This window comes from Scyliorhinus canicula, chromosome 1 (genome assembly GCF_902713615.1).
Source record: "Scyliorhinus canicula chromosome 1, sScyCan1.1, whole genome shotgun sequence".
In the NCBI taxonomy this organism is placed as follows: Eukaryota; Metazoa; Chordata; class Chondrichthyes; order Carcharhiniformes; family Scyliorhinidae; genus Scyliorhinus; species Scyliorhinus canicula.
This window is the reverse complement of record NC_052146.1, coordinates 182,798,001-182,815,457: the sequence shown is the minus strand read 5'-3', so window position 1 is coordinate 182,815,457 and position 17,457 is coordinate 182,798,001. Positions and strand designations below refer to the sequence as shown.

General features: G+C 47.8%; 1 protein-coding gene across 3 annotated transcripts in view; it reads right to left on the bottom strand.

Annotated features, from left to right (window-relative positions):
* LOC119969918 (ribosome-binding protein 1-like) overlaps positions 1 to 17,457 on the bottom strand; it is a 166,868-nt gene that overhangs the window by 19,479 nt on the left and 129,932 nt on the right. For 2 of the 3 annotated variants that reach the window (XM_038803892.1, XM_038803897.1), the window contains 5 exons: positions 12,864 to 12,935; positions 11,989 to 12,084; positions 6,508 to 6,591; positions 3,795 to 3,887; positions 3,391 to 3,465 (listed from right to left, as the gene is read on the bottom strand). In XM_038803892.1, coding sequence (XP_038659820.1) covers positions 3,391 to 3,465; positions 3,795 to 3,887; positions 6,508 to 6,591; positions 11,989 to 12,084; positions 12,864 to 12,935 — 420 coding nt within the window. The remainder of the gene's footprint in view (positions 1 to 3,390; positions 3,466 to 3,794; positions 3,888 to 6,507; positions 6,592 to 11,988; positions 12,085 to 12,863; positions 12,936 to 17,457) is intronic. The other variant, XM_038803903.1, reaches the window with a different exon arrangement.

Below are 17,457 nucleotides of genomic sequence, written 5' to 3'. Positions count from 1 at the left end.
CTGGAGGAACCCCAAAACTGAGCAACAGTGAGCTGGTTATTGCGGATTAAGTGCTGTTTGACAACACTTCCAAACAGCTTCCATTACTTAATTGATGATCGAGAGTAGACTAATTGTAATTGTCCAGATTGGATTTGTCCAGCCTTTTGTGGACAGGATATATCAGAGAAATTTACCATTTTGGGTAGATGCCAGGGTTGTTGCTGCACTGGAACAGCTTAGCTAGGAGCATGGCTAATTCTGAAGCACAGCAAGGGTGTTGACAGGGACCATAGCTTTTGCTCTATCCAGTGCATTCAAACCTCACTTGATAACACTTTGAATAGATCAAATTGGCATCTGTGATGGTGGAACCCTCAGGAGAAGGTTGAGATGGGTCACCTTCTCAGCACTTTTCGCTGAAGACAGCTGCCAATGCTCCAATGTGCTGGGCACCCCCATCATTGAGGTTGGGGTTATTTTTTTTTAAAGTTAAAGTGCCCAATTCTTTTCTTCCAATTAAGGGACAATTTACTATGGCCAATCCACCTACCTGCACATCTTTGGGTTGTAGGGGCGAAACCCACACAGACACGAGGAGAATGTGCAAACTCCACATGAACAGTGACCCAGAGCTGGGACCAAGCCCGGGTCCTCGGCGCCATGAAGCAGCAGTGCTAAAGACTGCGCCACTGTGCCACACCCAGGTTGGGGTTATTTGTGGAGCCTCCTCCTCCTGTTAGTTGTTTAATTGTTCACCCCTATTCAGGACTGGACATTGCAACACTACAGAACCTAGGTCTAATCTATTGGTTATGCAATTACTTAATGGTCTTTAGCACGCATGTAGTCCTGTGTTGTAGCTTAGCCAGGATGATAGCTCATTTTTAGGCATGCCTGGTGGTGACCCTGGCATGCACTACTGCAATACTCATTGAACCAGAGTTGATCTCCCAAGTATTTGTAGAGTGGGTGATATGCCAAGCCATGAGTCTACAGATTGTGGCTGAATAAAGTCTGCTGTTGCTGATGGCCCACAGAACCTCATGGATGCCAGTCTTGAGCTACTAGATCTGTTCTGAATCTATCCCATTTAGCAGAGTGGTAGTGCTACACAACATCGCCCTCAGTGTGAAGATGGAAGTTTGTCGCCACATGTCTGTGCAGTGGTCACTCCTCCCAATACTGTCATCTGCGACAGGTAGATATGTGAGGCTGAGGTCAGGTTATTCCTTCATGCTAGTTCTCTTACATTTGTCACAGGCCCAGTCTGGCTGAAATGCCTTTCAGGAGCTGGTCAGCTCAGTCAGCAGTAGTGTTATCTTGGTGATGGACATTGAAATCCGTCACTCATAATACATTCTGTGCCTTTGCTACCCTTCACATTTCATCAAAGTGGTGTTCAACGTGGAGGAGTACCATAGAACTACAGAATTCCCACAGTGCAGAAGGAGGCCATTCGGCCCATTGAGTCTGCACTGACCCTCTGAAGGGGCAACCTGCACATACATGTCACTAAGGGCTAATTTAGGATGGCCAATACAACTAACCTTCACATCTTTGGAGTACTGATTGATCAGCCAGAAGAAGGCACTAGGTTCTAAACTGCAGGAATTTTCCATGCCCATGTTTGATTCCATGAGACTCCATGGGGTTTGGAGTCAATGTGGAGGACTCCGTGGGCCACTCCTTCTCGACTCCGTAACACTGTGTTGCCACCTCTAATGAAGCTGTCCTGACATAGGGCAAGAATGGTGATGATTGTTTCTTGAGACATTGGATGTAAGCTATAATTCGTTGAGCACGACGGCCAGACTGTCGCTTGATTAGTCTGTTGAGTAGCTCTCCCAATCTTGGCACAAGTTCATATCATAGAATCAACAATGCTGAAGGAGGCCATTCGGTCCATCGAGTCTGCATCGCCCCTTGGAAAGAGAACCCTACTCAAGCCCACAGCTCCATCCTCAGCCTGTAACTCAGTAACCCCACTTAACCTTTTTGGATGCTAAGGGCAATTTATCATGGCCACTCCAGCTAACCTGCACATCTTTGGATTGTGAGAGGAAACCGGAGCACCCGGAGGAAACCCACACAGACACGGGGAGAACGTGCAGACTCCGAACAGACAGTGACCCAAGCTGGGAATCAAACCGGAGACCTTGGAGCTGTGAAGCAACTGTGCTAACCACTGTGCTACCCTATATTAATCCCAGATATCAATGAGAAAGACATTGCAGGTTTGACCAGGCTGGGTGTGTCTTTGTCATATTCAGTGTCCAGGTGGATGCTGGGAGGCCCATCTGATTTTATTCGTATTCAACTTTTCTGTTGTGGTTTAGAGCAACTGGATGGTTTGCTGGGCATTTCAAAGGATAGTTAAAACTCAACCACATTACTATAGGCCTGGACTCTCAAATAGGCCAGAACAAGCATGGTTGGCAGATTTCTTTCCCTTAATGGCAATTTGTGAATATAATTACTGAGACGAGCATTAGTGCGGGCCTCTGGAATACTAGTTCAGTAACACTGTCGCTATGCTACCCTTCTTCTTAATGTCCTAATGTCCCTTTCTTTGATTCAATGTGAACTTTAGTCTGATAGAGCTCCTGTGAAGTACTTTAGGATGTTTTACTCTGTTAAAAGCGCTGTGTAAAGGGGTTTGGCACTGCTGCCTTATGGCGCCGAGGACCTGGGTTCGAACCTGGACCACGGTCACTGTCCATGTGGCGTTTGCACATTCTCCCCATGTCTGCCTGGGTCTCAACCCAACAACCCAAAAAGATGTGCAGAATAAGTGGATTGGCCATGCTAAATTGCTCCTTAATTGGAAAAAAAGAACTGGGTACTCTAAATGTATTTTTAAAAAAGCACTGTGGAAATGCATGCTATTGTTGATTTCTTCCGATGCCAACACGCACAAACTAAACTCATGATTAATTGAGTAGGACGTCCATATCCTGACACGCAACCATTTTACTGCTCCAAGTGAGGGCCTGACTGATTCTTGAGAAATAGAGTGTAGTTTCTTCAAGAAGATATGAGCACTGCAGTATTTGCCCACAATATGAGGGGCGAATATTAAGCTTGATCCCAGCTTCGATGATCTCCAGATCCAAGTCTAGTCAAGATAAAGCCATGATGACCCTTTATCAGGAGGAGGAAACGAGGGAGTCAAAGGTCCCTAGAATCTTTTGCTGACCAGGCAGAAGAGTGTTGTAGAAAGCATTGCAGGCATACCTCTCGTAAACTACCCCCCACCCCCCCCCCCCCCGCCAAACACAGCCCGACTGCCCCCACCCCATTCGCCGCATCCCCGCCCCAGCAGAGATGTCTCAATCAGGTAGGCGACAACAGGAAATAATTTACCAGGGGAGAAATAAACTAATAAAAAATTTTTTTAAAACTCATCACCTTTTCAAATTCTTCAGCCAGCTTCTGTCTCTGTGTCAGCTCATTGATCACAGTTTCTTCCAACTGGGTTTTAAGCTGCACCAAAAAATACAGAAGAGTAGAATTATTTACCACAGAAGTCAGAGGTGCTGAATCATAGGCAGTCAACTAAGAGATTGAAAGTTGGAGGGGGAATAAATGACTGAGGTTTAGGCAATGAAAATGGTTATTTTCAGTAGGGAAGATGTTGCGCAAACAAACATTAGACACATGGACGCAAATTAAAACTCTGGCTGTGCATCGAGGGCTACCAGAGTATGGGCACACACAATACAGCAATGTTAAAGAAGCGTACGGTGTTAGTGATGAACTTTAAAGACCCATGTGCTCTTTGCAACCATGCATGAGTGCCTCACTACCCAAACCTTGGCAGGCTCCTGCTCAACTTGATCAGTCAGTGACTCAATCAACTCTCCATCACGCATATGGGTCTCCATTTCACACAGATGCTGCCTCACCTAGAATAAGGAAATTAAAACGCACTTATAATGTACAAAAGTACACCTCTTGAATAAAGAACACCCCTCCTTTCTGCCCATAACAAAATACAGCACAAAATAAGTCAAGCTTATTTTCCCAATCAACTACAACCAAAGGCTTAAGGAGAAACAAGGGCTGTTCTTAAGTAAGCCCAACCAACCCTGTCAGATCAATCCCAGCTTCTGACTATATCCCTTCGCTCTCCAGAAACACACCTTCACAAAGGGAAGAAGTTGAGGGCTACACATGCTAAGCAGGCATCATTAATGAACCTCGGCAATCAGGACCTGACAATTTTAGAGTGGGGTATCAGACGGGCCTTGGGAATAAAATGGGGCTACTGAGGGCAACACCTACTAATAACGCCCTCCCCTCTCCCTCCAATCCTGGCTACAGTTTTTAAGTGGAAAACGGGCAGTTTGAGTTGTATTTCTCCTCCACGGTCTCTTGAACCCATTTATATTACTTTACTGAATGACTATCACCAGGTTTTAGGGATATCATCTGATAATTTAATGAGTGTCAGACCTGTTTGCACAGGTAGCAGTCTTGCACCCGAGTCTGAAGGTTGTGGGATTAAGGCTCGAACACGTGCAATCTAGGTGAAAATTACCAATGCCAAAGAGAGTGCTGCACTGTCAGAGGTTCCATCTTTCAGACGAAACATTAAATCGAGGCCACATATGCCCTTGTAGATATGTTAAAGATCCATGGTACTGAGTCTAAGAGTAGGAAGTTCTTCTATTCCTCGACCAACAACACGAAGAACAGATTATCTGGCCAAGGTCACAGCTTTGTTTGGAGGACCTTGCTGTGTGTAACTTGGCTACTCCCTGTCCCTACAGCACAACAGTAAGTACTTCATTGGCGGCAAGGCCCTTTGGAATGTCTCGAGATCATGAACAAAGTTTGGTAAATGTATGTCCTTTCTTTCTGATTCCACAATTCTATCGAGGGAATTTTATCTTGGGCACAATGTCTTCAGCCTTGCTCCAAGATTGCTACCTGCTTTCTCCTCTAACTGGCATAGCTTTTAACATGTTCCCTGCATTTAAAGAATTAATAGTTGTCTGAACTAATTCTGTTAGTCCTCCTTGTAATCTAGAAACCCTTCAAAGCAAAATCACAGAAGGGATTAAGATGAATATTTGTGCAGTGATTGGGTGCGGAATGAGGGCGATGGATGCTGACAGTGTCTGTTTTTGAAGTTCAATAAAGAGCTTCACTCACGAGTGGACAAAAGTGACTAAGGAGCAAAAACCTGACGGATGTTTTACTACATTCAAGGTACTATGCCAATGCAAGTTTTGTTTTTGTTGGTGTTTGACAGCCTGGCATTTAAAATGGTATCTGGGTACGAGTTGCAGATAGGGTGGACAAAAGTGGTGCTCTCTGGTTTGCTTCAATTGATCTCAGCACCCCAGGGGGAAGGGGAAAAGAAGAGTCTCTGTGGCTCAATTGCCTACTGAGGACTCACTGGAAGAATTCTGCATTAGGCAATGTACTTTAAGGCTGCCAACACTCTCAACTACAACCCCTGCAAGAACTGATCCAATTCCAGAGAGAAAGGCAGAAGAGGGAATAATCTGTGAGATGGACAGAGTGACAAATCCGGAATCCCATTAGATAATCTTGGAGTTCCCTTAAAATTTTACCCCTTCTTCATTTAATAATTGATCAGTTGCTTCTTAAAATATTAGTCATGTCCTTCTTAGATAAAAGTTGCGGTTTTCTAACTACATTCTCACTGTGACTGCGGAGTTTGTCAACTTTTCTTGGTTTCTCTTTTTTTCTCCTTTCTGATTGGTGAGTAACAAAAATAGAAACTAACCAATCAAATTATGCAAAACCCCAATTTAAATTCTTTGGCCAATCAAGCTCTACTAAAAGCATCCACTAAAAGCAATCACACTTCTGCTGCAAAATATATTGTTCCCCCGAAGTATAGCCACCCTTCTTAAAAGAACATTTATACATAGAAAATCGCAAGCTTCCCGATAATTGCCCTTTCATCTCATTTCACAAAGCATAGGATCCACACCACTCCAGGTAATGGCTGCGCTCTCTCTCTGGTCGAACTGCATAACTGATGAACAACCATTATTTCTGTGTCCCAGCGACTAATCAAAGGCATCTTCTTTCGGAAGAAGGAGTGGTTAGATTTTTAAATGTGAATTTGGGGAGTGTTTAAACAACCAGAACCTGCCGCAGTCCCACTATAAGGTGCACGAGGACAGTCAATAGGGAGGGGTCTACAAAAGAACGAGAACCATGTTACCAGAGAGTCAAGTCCTGCACAGTTTCCTTATGCCTTCAAAACTTTCAGACCCGGAATACACCAACCTCTGGGAGATGGTCAGACTGTGGAGCAGAAATGTTCCCATTTCCCTGTTTAACTTGCATTACTTCCCTATTACCAGGCTAAGCAAATCAGCTCAAGTTAAGATCAGAAGTTAGAACCATTTTATTTTGATTGGAGCATCCTTTAGCTGACCTTTAAGTGACTGTAGGTGAGTTTTTAAGTGCAGGTTGTAAATTTAAAGACTTAAATAAGTGAAAGAGCACTGAGATCAATGTTACAAAATGAATTATCCTCACCTGTGAAAGTTCCTTACTGTGTTTCTGTACCTCTTTATTGGCTGTTTCGAGCTGGCTTTGTGATTCTGTGAGGAGCTCGCTCAACTGCAAAGGAAGGAGAAAGCACAAGCCACAACCTTCAGTTAGAACAGTACAGCACAGAACAGGCCCTTCGGCCCTCGATGTTGTGCCGAGCAATGATCACCCTACTCAAACCCACGTATCCACCCTATACCTGTAACCCAACAATCCCCCCACAGTCTAATCATAAAATCCCTACAGTGCAGAAGGAGGCCATTCAGCCCATCAAGTCTATACCGGCCCTCTGAAAGAGCACCCTAACGAGGCCCACTCCCCCCCACCCTATCCCTGTAACACCATAACTCCACCTAACCTTTGGACACTACGGACAATTTAGCATGACTAATCCACCTAAGCCGTACATCCTTGGACTGTGGGAGGAAACCAGAGCACCCGGAGGAAACCCATGCACACATTGGGAAAAAGTACAAACTCCACACTGTAGAGACGCTCTCTAAAGACTGCAAAAAAATTGTTGAACGTAAGTGTGGCTACAGATGTCAGAGCGCTCCAATGGAAAGTGGTGTAATTGGCTGCCCGCCTCCTTGATCGGACTGTTCACATTCTTCCCTGTTCACCCCAGGAAGACCTCTGGAAACATAACTGTGTCAGGCAACCATCCTGATGCAGATCCCCTCAATTCTCCTGGTCTGCTGCTTCCAACCCCATCCCCGCAGGGGTGGGAAAATGAAGCACTTAATCACAAAATCTAGTCTGACAGTCCAGTGCAGTAGAGGATGTGCTGCACTGTCAAAGGTGAGGTCTTTTGGACCAGACATTAAACTAAAGCCTCATGTGGCTTTTCAGGGGAACACAGAAGATCCCATCACACTACTTTGAAGAAAAGTAAGGGAGTTCTCCTCGGTGCCCTGGGCAATATTGATTCCTCAACCAACTTCACAAAAAACTATTAACTGATCATTATCACACTGCTTTTGTGAGAGTGTTGCGCACAAATTATGCAGGTTCCCTATATTAACAACAGTGACCAAACTACAAAAGTGCCATTGCACATTGAGGTATTAACCTGGTGTTGTAAGACTTCTTACCAAACTACAAAAGAAATACCTCATTGGTTATAAAGCTCTTTGGGATGCCCTAAGGTTGTGAAAGACACTCTGAAAATGCAAGCCTTTCTTTTGATGCTGGTTTAAATGTATTAATGTCCCCGGGAACAGAGTTCACTCATTGGTGCCCATACACACTGGCTACAGCGGCAGCATATCCTGGGCCTGTTGACTGCACACCACACTGTACACAGACCAATGATCAGATCTCATTTATGTCCTAATTCACCCACAGTTGCTAGAATTCTGGAAAAAGCCCCCTCAAATGGCTGCAGGGCCAGCGTCACTTGTAACTTTTTAAGACCAATACCAATGGTTTTTGTTGGGTTAATGATACCAGGGAATATGGAACAAAGGTGAGTATATGGGATTTACATCGTTATCACGAATGTTTGAATTGATTGGGAGCAAACCCTAAATCCTCTTGGTCTGTGCTAGGTAGCTGATCACGACACAATAACCCTTGCGAGAAACACACAGGGATGGCAGTCAGGCCAGGCAAGGGTGAAGCTCGGCTATGTCATTCCTGGGGTGGATTCCGCTCTGCTCTGCCCGGCGGAATTTGGATCCCACCTTCGCTGAGGTAATCCAGATCAGCACATTTAAATGAGCCAATGGGCTTATTTAAATACCCAGATGCCACTTTCACCGACGCCTGGGAGTCAATGGCCATGCCTACGAGGCCTCGCCAGGTTGCCTTTTAGTACTAGTTTCCACAAACGTGGACCAGGTGCAATGGCACGTCAGGGGTCTCGCAGGCCATTAGAGACCCCCGGGTGGTCGGGACAGGGCAGGGTGTTAGCCTGGCACTCCCCCTGGTTATGAGCTTGGTTTTGAGGAGCAGGTACTTGGATGAGGTATTAATGGATGGCAAGGATCTGCAAACATGTTCCCCAATGGGTTTTCCACCCTAGAATAACACTCAACATCTCCCTGCCAACTACGGGGTCAGGGCAGGGGAGTGGGCTGATGTATGGTGCTCTTCCAGAGGGTCGGAGCTGAATTGATGGGCCGAATGGCCTCCTTCTGCACTGGAAGAATTCTATGATTCTATCTTCTGCTGGAGCGGAAACACCCTCATTTTACCGTCACACGTTTTTACCTTCAACTCCGTGACTCATTAACGGTAGAGCTCCGGGCCAGGGAATAAATAACAATTTGCCTATCAGGTACAGTGTCTCTAAGGGGTGGTACGGTGGTCTAGTGGTTAGCACGGCTGCCTACGGCGCTAAGGACCCAGGTTCAATCCCGGCGCCGGGTCACTGTCCGTGTGGAGTTTGCATATTCTCCCCGTGTCTGTGTGGGTTTCACCCCCACAACCCAAAGATGTGCAGGGTAGGTAGATTGGCCACTCTAAATTGCCCCTTAATTGGAAAAAAATAATTGGCTACTCTAAATTTATTTAAAAAAAGGTAAAGTGTCTCACAGTTCTTCACCAGAATGTAATTGGAGAAAAGCTGATACTGAGCCAAAAATAATGATGTTAGGACAGGTGGGCAAAGGTTTGATTTTAGGGAGCAACTCAAAGAAGGAGAGGTGGAGAGGTTTATGAAAGGCACATCAGAGCTTCAGATCAGCTGCAGATACGGCTACCAATGATGAAACAATGAAAACTGGGCAATAAAGCTTGAGTTTGAAGTACTTTTTTCTTTTACTCGATTTTAAATTAAAACTGTCCAGAAGGTTTCTTCAGGAAAACACTCGAGCAATTTACTGGAATGTGCATTTAAACAAAAGCAAAGATTCATTATTTAACTAAAAAAATCAAATGGTGAAACCTCACCTCAGACCGGCAGCATCTGTGCCGAACATAAAATAAGTTGTGATTTTTCTATGTGTGCAAATTGATGCCTATGATGATTGATATGCTGCGTGTTTCCAGTAGTTCCAATTTAGTTTGAGAATTTCAGTAATTTAGCGCGGGATTCTCCCCTACCCGGCGGGACAGGGGTCCCGGCGTAGCGGAGTGGCGCCAACCACTCCGGCGTCGGGTCTCCGCACCTTTAGGGGCCAGGCCCTCACATTGAGGGGCTAGGTCCGTGCAGGAGCGGTTGGCACCACACCGACTGGCGCCCAAACTGGCTCCAGCGGCCTTTGACGCCCGCCGCCGGCCGAAAGGCCTTCGCCGGTTCCCGCATGCGCCGGTGCGGAAGAAAAGGAGTGCCCTCACAGCACTGGCCCGCCCGCCGATCGGTGGGCACCCCCCGGGGTCCGATCGCCCCGCGCCCCCCCAGGACCCCGGGGGACCGCTCGCGCCGCCGATCCCGCCGCCACCAGAGGTGGTTCAAACGACGGCGGCGGGAGAGGCCTCCCAGCGGCGGGACTTCGGCCCATCGCGGGCCGGAGAATCGCCGCAGGGGGCTCGCCGATCGGCGGGTGGCGTCGGGTCTCCGCACCTTTAGGGGCCAGGCCCTCACATTGAGGGGCTAGGTCCGTGCAGGAGCGGTTGGCACCACACCGACTGGCGCCCAAACTGGCTCCAGCGGCCTTTGACGCCCGCCGCCGGCCGAAAGGCCTTCGCCGGTTCCCGCATGCGCCGGTGCGGAAGAAAAGGAGTGCCCTCACAGCACTGGCCCGCCCGCCGATCGGTGGGCACCCCCCGGGGTCCGATCGCCCCGCGCCCCCCCAGGACCCCGGGGGACCGCTCGCGCCGCCGATCCCGCCGCCACCAGAGGTGGTTCAAACGACGGCGGCGGGAGAGGCCTCCCAGCGGCGGGACTTCGGCCCATCGCGGGCCGGAGAATCGCCGCAGGGGGCTCGCCGATCGGCGGGTGGTGTTTCCCGCCCCCCGCCAATTCCCAGGTGGTAGAGAATTTCTGCCACAGTGGGGGCGGGATTTTCAGCGGCCCCGGGCGATTCTCTGACCGTGTGGGGGGGTCGGAAAACTTTGCCTTTAGTCTTTTTTCCAATTCCTGAAGATTATTGTAACTGTGAGCTGTCATAGAACATAAAGGGCAGAAGGAGGCCATTCAGCCCATCGAGTCTGCACCAACCCACTTAAGCCCTCATTTCCACCCTATCCCCGTAACCCCATTACTCCTCCTAACCTTTTTGGTCACTCAGGGCAATTTATTATTGCTAATCCACCTAACCTGCACGCCTTTGGACTGTGGGAGGAAACCGGAGCACCCGTAGGAAACCCACGCAGACACGGAGAGAACGTGCAGACTCCGCACAGAGTGACCCAGCGGGGAATCGAACCTGGGACCCTGGCGCTGTGAAGCCACAGTGCTAACCACTTGTGCTACCGTGCTGCCCCACAAAAAACCATGGGCTGGATTCTCTGATTTTGAAGCTAAATACGACGCCGGCGTGGGAACTGTGGTGTTTTACGCCCGAAAAAACAGGGGGTTAGCATGCACGCCGCGTAAAGCCCCCGGCTTTATCTGCGGATAGGGCCAGAGAATTGCCAGGTTCGTGGCCGCCCATGTGCACCGTACAACATGGCATGCGGACCCGGCCTGCCAAAGGCTGCCCCACTTTGATCAGGCTCGCCATTCCCAGACCACCCCCCACCAGTTCCCCCAACCCCCGCCAAAGCCCCCCCTTGCCCATGGAACGGCTCTCACCCTACTGTGGTGGCACTGGACTCAAGCCGGGTTCACGAAAATAAATATGATAAATGTTCCACGCCGTCAGGAACTCGCCCCATCGGAACGGAGCATCGGGGGAGGGCCTCACGTGATGTCCTGAGGCCGTCTCGAAGGCGTGCGACGTACTCACAGAGTACGCCATTTTTGAGGTGGCGGACAAAGCGGTGCCACCCCCAGATTTCGGCACAAACGGGGATTCTCCGGCTGATGGCCGAACGCGATTTCGGCGTAGGAGACTGGAGAATCCCGCCACATGTTTTTTGCCAGACTAGAGCACTGGAAGCAAGTGACTATTTATATCAATCAGGTTCAAACCAAGCATTCCCAGAGTACATTAGAAGATAAGAAATATCAGCAGGGACTGACTACATAAGACGCCTTGAAACTTCACCGCTATTCAATGCGATCATGGCTGAACTGCCTCAACCTCACTTTCTCACCCACTCCTGTAATTCCCTGAGATCAAAGCTCTATCCATCTCAGATCTGAATATACTCAACAATGGAGCATCCACAATCCTCTGTGGAAAACAATTCCAAACAGTCACAACGCTGAGTGAAGAAATTTCTCCCCATCTAAGTGCCCAATAATTTTATTAAGTAGATCAGAGGTGAGTTTCTCCCGGTACGGTTAAGGGAACATCACACCAATAGTTATCCTTATGAGTTACATCTATCGAATATGTTAACACACTGTATGTAAATATGTCCACAAATTCACTAGAACTAGAGGAAATTCCGGACATCTCTAACTGCACTCACCTCTTTTACTTCTACTGAGTATTTCTGACACTGTGTGTGTGCGGATTCTAATTGGTGTTGTAGCTGTACCTCCAATCCAACAATCAGCTCCTTCATCTGGGAAGAAAACAGAGATTCAAATGAATTCAGAATTACCCACCATTGCACTCACGGTTGTCAAATAGTGATGGGGTCACGTGACCATCAGGAAAGTGTGGCGTCAATCCTGGTCATAAGGCTCCACAATTCAATGGGTCCTTACATCTGGAGCCAACCCTTGCATATGGACCAGTTCCTAGGCGAGGAGTCAAGATCTTCAAGGTTAGAGGGGTCGTTGATTGGGTAAATACAGAGAACTGGCGAAAGAATCAAGCACAAAAGGACATAATCTTAAGTTATAGCTAGGCCACTCAAGAATTAAATCAAGGATTAATCAACAATTAAATCAGGGGCTGGTTTAGCTCACTGGGGTAAATCGCTGGCTTTTAAAGCAGACCAAGCAGGCCAGCAGCACGGTTCGATTCCCGTACCAGCCTCCCCGGACAGGCGCCGAAATGTGGCGACTAGGGGCTTTTCACAGTAACTTCATTGAAGCCTACTCGTGTTAATAAGCCATTTTCATTTTCATTTTCATTTCAAGAAGCAGTTTTTCAAACAAGTAGCAATGGAAATCTGTAATTCTCTCCTTCAAAAGGTGGTGATGCTGGAGAATAATTGGAGAAATCAAGACTGAGCTGGATCGACTTTTGTTTGGAGGGGTTGTGAAGGGATATGGGGCCGAGGTGTGTGAACAAGAGCAGAGGTACAGAATGGGCATGAATCAATGGAGGATGAGTAAGCCCAAGGGTATGAATGGCCCCCTGCCATTCCCACAGAGTAAATGGGAAACGGAATACCTGTTCCACGTCTTGGGATTCTAGCTTCATTTGCTCCAGCGTATCCTCTAACGTTTTTACTTGTGTTTGCGCCTGGAAAAACAGAAATGCCAATCAGCTGCTACCATGTCGGAGATCTACTAGTTCTCAAAAAGCTGCAACCCAGTATATTCCCCACCAATTATAGCAGACATATCAGCGCTAGCACAATCCACCCACTATACACAAGGTCAGTATAATGATGTAGCGCGATGATGGTGTTCTGTTACACATTGTAGACTGCCAGTGAAGAAATCAAACAAGGCAATGTACATTTAGCATTATTTAAACAAACTGCAATCCTACATCTACAGCAGATTAGAGCAGTTTAATTACATAAAAAGTAGAGATGCTAATTGCTTACATGCTAGATGACCTTTTCTGTTATAACCCGCACGGGACTACGGGGTTTGAGCAATCATTATCCCCGTGAGTCTTGCTGAATGTGAGCTCCCCCGCTGAGGGGGGTGGGGGGAACCCGAGGACATTCATGATTGAGATCGGTATAAAGTTATCATAGAATTTACAGTGCAGAAGGAGGCCATTCGGCTCATCGAGTCTGCATCGGCTCTTGGAAAGAGCACCCTACCCAAGGTCAACACCTCCACCTTATCCCCATAACCCAGTAACCCCACCCAACACTAAGGGCAATTTTGGACACTAAGGGCAATTTATCATTTCCAATCCACCTAACCTGCACATCTGTGGACTGTGGGAGGAAACCGGAGCACCTGGAGGAAACCCACGCACACACGGGGAGAACGTGCAGACTCCACACAGACAGTGACACAAGCCGGAATCGAACCTGGGACCCTGGAGCTGTGAAGCAATTGTGCTATCCACAAGGCTACCGTGCTGCCCTTGCAAAGGAAGTTGACCAGGTATGGAACTGACGGAGCAAACCCGACTGGGCTCTGATGTGTATTGTAAATTTAATTACTTTGCAATGAACAAAGTTTCTTTTGAACATCTCAGTTCAGACTCTTTTGTGGCTTACAAAACTGCTGACGAATATAAAACTGGATTACTGTCGACACTACTAACCATCACCTCCTTTCATCACTGGACTAAGATTGGGGAATTTTTTTGTTTCAAATATGCCTCTGTTCTGAAGATTTGATGTGTCCGACGCAAGCTTAGAGGTTTGGACACAGTATGTAGAACCCATGAGTTACTTTTTCCAGGCGAACACCATCACAGATGTTGAATGACAGACAATAATATTGCTGACTGCCTGTAGAGCTCATACTTAGAGTGATAAAAAGCCTCACATAAACTGCTGCTCCAGACGCTAAAACATTTGAACAATTGGTGACCTTAGTGGTGCAACACTTCAACCCTAAACCATCCGTTATAGTAGAGAGGCACCATTTTAATACGTCAGAAAGGACCCCTGCAGAGTCCCTAACTGAGTTTTTGACGAAGCTACGAAAATTGTCAAATATTTGAATACGGAACTTCCCTTTCTGAAATGCTGCATGGCCATTTGGTCGGCAACCTCAATGACATGGCCACGCAAAGGAAGTTGCTAGCCTAACCGGCCCTAGGCCTTCAGCAGGCCATGCAAATTTTACTTTTCCGTGAAACTACTGGGAGATCCAGGGAATGGAGGTAAACACCCTAGGTGGTGCCCTCTCCCAGTGAACAACTCGCCCACGACGGAAACCCCGCCCCGGACCAAGTACCATACGGGCCAGGTCCATTGGTCAAGGGCCAAAGCATCCCAGCAGGATACCCCCCCCCCCCCCCCCCCCCCCCCAGAGTCTGCAGAGAAAGAGCCCAGGCGTTGTGGTGCATGTGCACACAGGAGCCGCAGGGAGTGCAAGGCACAAGTCAGTCAGCAACCTCGGTGCCGCACCAGAGGTAGGCGGCAAGCGAGGACTTGCACCTTCCACCTGAACCAGGCAGAGGAGGAATACATGCAACTGAATTGTATTAAAGCACCCCAAGTGACCCTTATTAAGATAAATGTGCAAGTTAATAGGAATCCATTAGACATGGAAACCAGAGTTACAGTTTCAGTTATTGGGAAGCTGATATTCGACAGAATAAAGACACGGGTACAGCAGTTAGATCTGCGGGACAATAAGGCATGATTAGCACTATACACTGACGAACCGTTAGCCGGTGCTGGAAACACAATAACCCTGATGGTTTTTGGGCAGCAGTCGGTGCGATTTCGTAGATAATAGTCAAGGGACATGTTTCCAATCTGCGAGGCCGCAATTGGCTAAAACGCCTATACCTGGACTGGAAGCAAATTTTCCAAATGGGATCTGTACGAAGTACTTGGAAAATTCCCTGAGGTTTTCCAACCAGGACTGGGGAAAACAAAAGGGGTCATGGCAACAATTCAGATTGACTCGGACGCTTAACCAAGGAACTTCAGGGCTCACCCGGTCCCTTACGCTTTCTTAGCAGCGGTTGAGGCCTAGCTCAACTGGCTTGAAGGCCTTGCCATCATTAGACCAGCATGCTTTACTGATTGGGTGGCACCGGTGGTCGCAGCACTCAAACTGGATAAGACAGTTAGAACATGTGGGGACTGTAAGTTTAAGGTCAACAGGACCTCCCGGTTGGATCGTTACCCGGTGCCCCACATCAACGACCTTTACACAAAATTGGCCAGTGGACCGCCATGAGCCATGCTTACTTGCAGTTAGAATTGGACTCTGCCTCCCACAAATATGTCACGATAAACACCCATAGAGGCCTACATGAGTACAGCAGACCACCCTTTGCAGTGTCGTCGGCCTGTGCCATATTCCAAAGAGTAATGGAAAACATACTGAGAGATTGCCATGAATGGCAGTGTATCTGAACGATTAGTCACAAGAAAAACTGAGCAGGAGCATTTAAGTAATTTGGATGAGGTTCTCCGTCATTTCTCAGATTGGGCGTTCGCCTGTGGAGAGAAAAAAGTGTATTCCACGCAAGGGAGGGTTGCAAACGGCCGCAGAAAAAGTACAGGCAATTCAGCAAGCTCCTACGCCTGAAAACACCAGAGTTACGGTCTTTTTTGAGATTGGTGAAGTTTATCGCCTGCCTTGCGACCATGTTATTCCCCCCCCCACCCCACCCCCCCCCGGCCGCCCCACACCTCCTTATGAAAAAGAACCGGAGGAATGGGCATGGAAAATACAGCAGGAAGATGCATTTACACAAGTTAAAAAAAAAATTAACTCCCTCAGACTTGTTAACTCACTATGAGTCACGTATGACGTGTCACCGTACAGTATTGCCACTGTTTAATCACATCACATTGAAGATGGCAGAGAGAGGCTGATCGCTTTCGCCTCCTGGACATTGACCGTGGCCGAGCGCAATAATGCGCAAATTAAAAATGAGGCTGTGGCAGTTGTCTTCGGCATGAAGAAATTCCACCATAATGTGTATGGTCAGCAATTCACGATCATCACGGACCACAAACTGCTGTTGGGTCTTTTTAAAGAAGATTGGCCTCGCCAGGATATAGAGTCTTTCCCTCCTGCTGGCCGCCTATGATTACGCATCGTCTGGGTACCCAGATCGCTAATGGGGATGCATTAAGCCGACTGCCTCTGTCTACGCGCCCCCCTTCTCCTTCCAGGACTGATGAGGTGGTGGCCACGCTCAACCTTATGGATTTGTTGCTGGTTACAACGTCCAAAATCCATGAGTGGGTACAGGCCAACCCGGTCCTTTCAAAAGTGCGACACATAGTCCTGTATGGGGGTCAGCATACAAGGCAGCCAAACAAACTGCGGGCATGTTCGGCGAATATCTCCCTGTTTAATGTGGAAGATGGCATACTTTTGTGGAGGATGCGTTTTGTTTTCCCGGGAAAGGCCTGATTCTGAGGGATCTGCACAACGGGCACCTGGGAGTGTCCAAAATGGAAATGCTCGCCCATTGTTACGTATGGTGGCCAGGTTTAGATGCAGAGGTAGAGAGGTTAGCCCAGCAGTGCAGCATATGGCAGGAACAATAAAAACTTCCACCAGCCGCGCCCCTTCACCCATGGGAATGGCCGGGGCAACCAGGGTGTGGTACATGCCGGATTTGTCGCCCCTTTCAAGGCTTGATTATTTTTCCTTCTGATAGATGCCCACGCTAAGTAGTTGGAAGTCAATAGAATGTTATCAACTACCTCAAGGATGTAGCCACCTAAGATGGGCACTGGGCTACAAAATGGAGAACTGCTAAGGCTGCAGGGAAAAACAGTCTTAGCAAGGACAAGCAGTTTGCAGAAGACTAATTAGCATTCTGCACGTACAGAAACCAGTTTTTGGCCAGGTGCAGAGTTTCAGCCAAAGGTGTAAATGGCAACAAGATCTACATAGTAATGAGGTGATCCAGATCCAGACCCCGCACAATAGAAACATTTAAGTATGAATGGATACTTTTGAGTAGACGCCCAGACAGAACGGCGCCAAAGCAACCAACACAAAGAACCATAGGGACAGCCCACCCATCGAGGGACGACCCTCAGATTGGGGGGTTTTTAGAAGATATCGATTGGGAAAGGCCCAATCGATACATGGCAGGTAAAAGGCCCGCCCCGAAGGGGCACGGACTTCTAGGAACTATAAAAGTA